Raw genomic sequence first — 4,710 nt, 5'->3', positions numbered from 1 at the left:
ATAGTATATATATATATATATATATATATATATATATATATATATATATATATATATCCATTTGAATCGTTAATCATTCGATAAATATTGGTCTGAACCAAAATTAGGAAAGAAACTTTTAGTTCAAAATTCCATCCCCTTTCACTTTTAGAAATTTAAATAAATAATTTAAAGTTATGGGACACTCTGTACACACATAGTATTTCAAAATCTTATATCCATTTTTTCATATAAAAAAATCATTATCACACACACATAAAAACACACACATACACACACACACACACACACACAAAATATATGATATCTGGCCCAATCTCCCTATAAGATATTGCTTCTCTAAATTAAAAAAATGTAATCGATAATGCCCATTTGCTATTATTACTTTTAATCTTAATTTAATTAATCAAATAATATGTAATAGAATACGACTATAGCCAGCAGTTATAGCCAGTAAAATAGATGCTTACATTATACGATGAAACCCTTGCAATACTAATCACTTGATGTTTCTCGAACTTAATATTGAGATACTGTAAGTCAACTGCGCAGCAATATCAATGTAATCGATACCATATGTGACTTGCTGAGCTTGATATTGAAGCAATGAAAGTCAATTGCACAGCAATGTCGATATATTATCGATTAAGTGTATATACATATGTATATACATACACACACATATATATATATACATATATATAAAAGAATTACATTGCATAAAATAAGCATTGCATTATTGATGTTTTAGTGAAAATAAATCTCACGATAAAAAATAATTTATCACGGTAAAAAGAAGAAATTACGCAACTTTTTATTTGTTAATAAAGCTTACAAATTATGAACGAATGAATATATAATTTTAACGACTTTAAATAATAGTTACATCTAAGTTTTCCGCGCAAAAAAATACGGAATTAGATCCTTATTCTAACCGTGTGACTATTTCGCGTTTGAGAAAATGTAGTCGATGATGATGGCGGTAATACAATCTTTTTTCTCTTATCAGAAATCCACGTGTTTTACGGCCGAACGGTCAAAGAACTTTTTCGTATCATGTGGCAATTTTAGGAAGGCGTAAGTGTCGCGAGGAATGGCCGAGCGTCGGCGCCGAAAGAGCTTACAATCTCTTCCTAGACGGTACACTGCTTCTGATACCATTGCTGCTTATGAGTTTGGCTTACTCACTGATAGCGATAAAACTTTGGCGTGGCTTGAAGCTCGAGATCCGACAATCATCGACATGTACCAGAAGACGTAAGTGAAGTGTCGCTTCGATATACGGAGCGTAGATATGACAGTACCAATTTTCGCGTATCGAATCCTGCTGCATCGGTATCGGGAGGGTCTTGGAAAAATATTTTCCAAAGCTGCTACTATGTTAATTTCATTTTATTTATACTAATTTTGTTACAAAATCTATTGGAGAGAAAATTTATGAGATATATCATCAATATAACTTTTTTGGCCATTTTATATTTGTCTATATTATTAAGTTCGAAAATTGTAAACGTTATGAATTACAGTCGGGAGAATGGAATCTAACGCAACGATTCGAGGCTCGAGTTACAACAACAATAATGATCGAGATGCAAGGACGACAATGGTATTTGACGCTTGCGGCCCGACTTCGAGATCGCGGCGCAACTTCTCGTCTTCCTCGAGGCACTTTCAAGGTGCTTCTCAAGGTGTACCATCTAGGGTGAGAAAATACTGAGCAAATATCACCTTGGGATAGAAATTCCGATTATCATAATCTATGTAATGAAAACCGAGGCCAGAAGTCAAATGCATTAATTACTTAAATTATAATATTTGATCTGTAATATTATTTTCTCTTGATTCTGTAATCGTAACATTGGATCTGTAAGATCCGAATTTAATTAAATAATGAATTTTAATATGAAAAAGCGAAAATATAAAATTATTTTCTTACTATTTTTCATAATGTATATTTTAATAAAAATTGTTTTTAAAAAACACATAAAAAAACCTGAAATTTAATAGAAATTTTTATCAAATAAAAAAATAAGATAGAAAGAAATTAAAAATGTGAAATTTTTATTTTCTTTTAATATATTTGTATTTTAAATACTTCATTCAACATTACGAGCGTGATTGAATTCTATTTTATTCATTGTAAAGCTTAAAATACGTAATTAAACATGACATTTAATAAATATATTAAAATACATATTTGTATTAATAATATTGTAATTATTCTCGAGATTAATACTAAATTCTATTATTTTCATTATCACTTTATTAATTAACAACTAGACCGTGGTTTCGATTGTAATTTACGGAAGTGACCAAGTGCATCATTATCTTCCCCTGGCTAATTGAGATTTCATGATCCAATGAAACAGCCCGCGGCTAGACATCAGATAAATTCACGCAATTAGGATGGCAAATTAATCTATCTACCGTCTTGAGAATCTTCATACCGAGCGTATGTAGTAGTTAACCGAGACATCGTGTTTCTCTTCCTCCTTTTTCAAAAGAAGGTGCGGTTACCACGGACAGTAGTCTCCAGGGTGCTTACTGGCAAGTATCATGGTACAGATTTGTCTCAGGCATCCCGGATTCAGATACGAGCGAATGGAAGTGGTTGCTTAACGCGAGACACGAAGGATATCGCTAACGAGGATCAGCAGGATTCACCTTGTCCACTCACCAGACAACATGTAATACGTAGTAATTACATGGGGAAGAGCATCGAGGCGAAGAAGAAGGTACATACAGAATCTTGATTGATCGAATTGGATTGCTCTCTCAACAGAGCGAATTACAATTTCCGTATCAAATATTTAATGCAAGATCACGTGTGAGCTTTGCATGCATATAAAGCGCACATTGTAAGTTCCATCGCTGTAACGTTCGGCGTTTCTCGTTTCTACGAAATCGTGGGATCTGGAGCAAACGTCGGAAAAACGCGTTGCCTGGTGGTGCACGCCAAGCCGCAAGATGTTTATCAGCGCTTCGTGGCTGTATTAACCTTTTATTATCCACTTGGTGCGCGACTCCCTACCAAAGAATCCTATATTCCTACTTTACAAATATAGAACATAATATTTAGAGAGACCGCAATATTTTCCATATATTTGCACGTAAGACGATTTAATCTCGCGCACACGAGACATGCCATGCTTAAGCAAGCGGACACTCATGGTATCGGAATACCATATATACAACAAGACAATACTCGCTTTATGTAATATGAGACCCAGTTAGAAACATGTTCACCTGAAACAAGTGACTATGCTCGTCACTTATTCATTAAATGCGAATACCTTTGGTGTTGCAGGTGATCAGGATGCTCTTCGTAATAGTCCTCGAATTCTTCGTGTGCTGGGCACCGTTGCACGTAATCAATACGTGGTACCTTTTCTCGCCCGAACTGGTGTACTCGGTCGTCGGTAGCACCGGCATTAGCCTAGTACAATTGTTGGCATACGTCTCGAGCTGCTGCAATCCGATCACGTACTGTTTCATGAACAGAAAATTTCGCCAAGCATTCCTCGGGCTCTTCGACTGCCACCGCTGTTGGAGGTAAAATCTAGATGAAGCCGTGCGTATACGTTTTTCGTTACAGTGGCAATTTAAAAGGATTTATCACGACGTAAGGCAAAGCTTTACCATCAAGTCGGCTCTCTTTACGTTAGTAGTAGAGTTATATTAGTTGGCTGATAAAGTGCAGGATTAATTTCGCGGAAGATACGTCGGGCTTCCGCAATCGGATAGAAAGATTTGCAATTACGTAACAGCCGTTCTTAAGCTTCAAACTTGCTAACACGTTCTCGCCTTTAGACAAAAAAGTGGCAAAGTTTTTTTTACAAAATACTTTTTTTTAAGTTAAATATAAAACATAATTAAAATTATAAAATAGTATGTGCATTAAAGTGCTCTGTTAATGAACTTTGGATAATATTTTTGAAAGTACCACAGGGAAAAGAGACGATATTGATTCAATTGCAATATTTTTAAGGGAAAAGTCACATGAATTAACGTCTGATGCAAACGCTTTTAAACTGAAAATAAACGTTCGCGTAAACGAGCGTACATTTTATTTTAGGGTAGGTTGCAGACACAACGATATCGCAATGGCGGCCACCGGAAATGCCGGACAAGCTGGCAATAACAGCGAATTAAGTGGAAACGACTCAACAGTGTATCTGGGCAAAGCGTCCCTTGCCGCTAGATCAGGTATCATTGTTAAATTGATCATTTTGTTATAGTTATATTATATTCCCAGATATTCGATTGCACACAACACGAATCCAAATTTCTAAGATTCTATTATGATACCGTGATATTATGCAATACAGTGTATACATAACGGCCAGAATTTCATCAAATTGTCATAGTATTATGTAATGTCATCACATTCAAGATTTTCGTTTTATCACGTGAAATTTTAGGAGATTTCTTATTTATTTTAAAATCGCTGTTTCTATGTTCATGCCTGATATTTTTATTTAAAAAAATATAAATAACAAATGTTTACTTCTTAGTCTAGTTGATAACAGTTTACTAAAGCATCAACGTGATCGATAATGGTCTGCCACATACATCCGTTAGCTACTCGTGGTACACATTAGAGTTCCCGCGATGTAATTTCCACAATACCGGTTTACATTAACCGTATATATATATATATATATATATTTTATATATATATATATATATATATATATATATATATATATA

The 4,710-nt window shown here is 34.3% G+C and overlaps 1 protein-coding gene across 1 annotated transcript in view; it reads left to right on the top strand.

Annotated features, from left to right (window-relative positions):
- Positions 1 to 4,710, top strand: part of LOC105617697 (cholecystokinin receptor-like) — a 29,183-nt gene that overhangs the window by 19,954 nt on the left and 4,519 nt on the right. The window contains exons 3-8 of the mRNA XM_012199252.1: positions 752 to 788; positions 1,010 to 1,257; positions 1,527 to 1,702; positions 2,505 to 2,735; positions 3,308 to 3,552; positions 4,076 to 4,206. Of these exons, the coding sequence (XP_012054642.1) occupies positions 752 to 788; positions 1,010 to 1,257; positions 1,527 to 1,702; positions 2,505 to 2,735; positions 3,308 to 3,552; positions 4,076 to 4,206 (1,068 nt within the window). The remainder of the gene's footprint in view (positions 1 to 751; positions 789 to 1,009; positions 1,258 to 1,526; positions 1,703 to 2,504; positions 2,736 to 3,307; positions 3,553 to 4,075; positions 4,207 to 4,710) is intronic.

The sequence above is a fragment of the Atta cephalotes genome (genome assembly GCF_000143395.1).
Source record: "Atta cephalotes unplaced genomic scaffold scaffold00013, whole genome shotgun sequence".
Lineage (NCBI taxonomy): Eukaryota > Metazoa > Arthropoda > Insecta > Hymenoptera > Formicidae > Atta > Atta cephalotes.
Note: the sequence above shows the minus strand (reverse complement) of the source record. Positions and strands in the feature narration are given on the sequence as shown.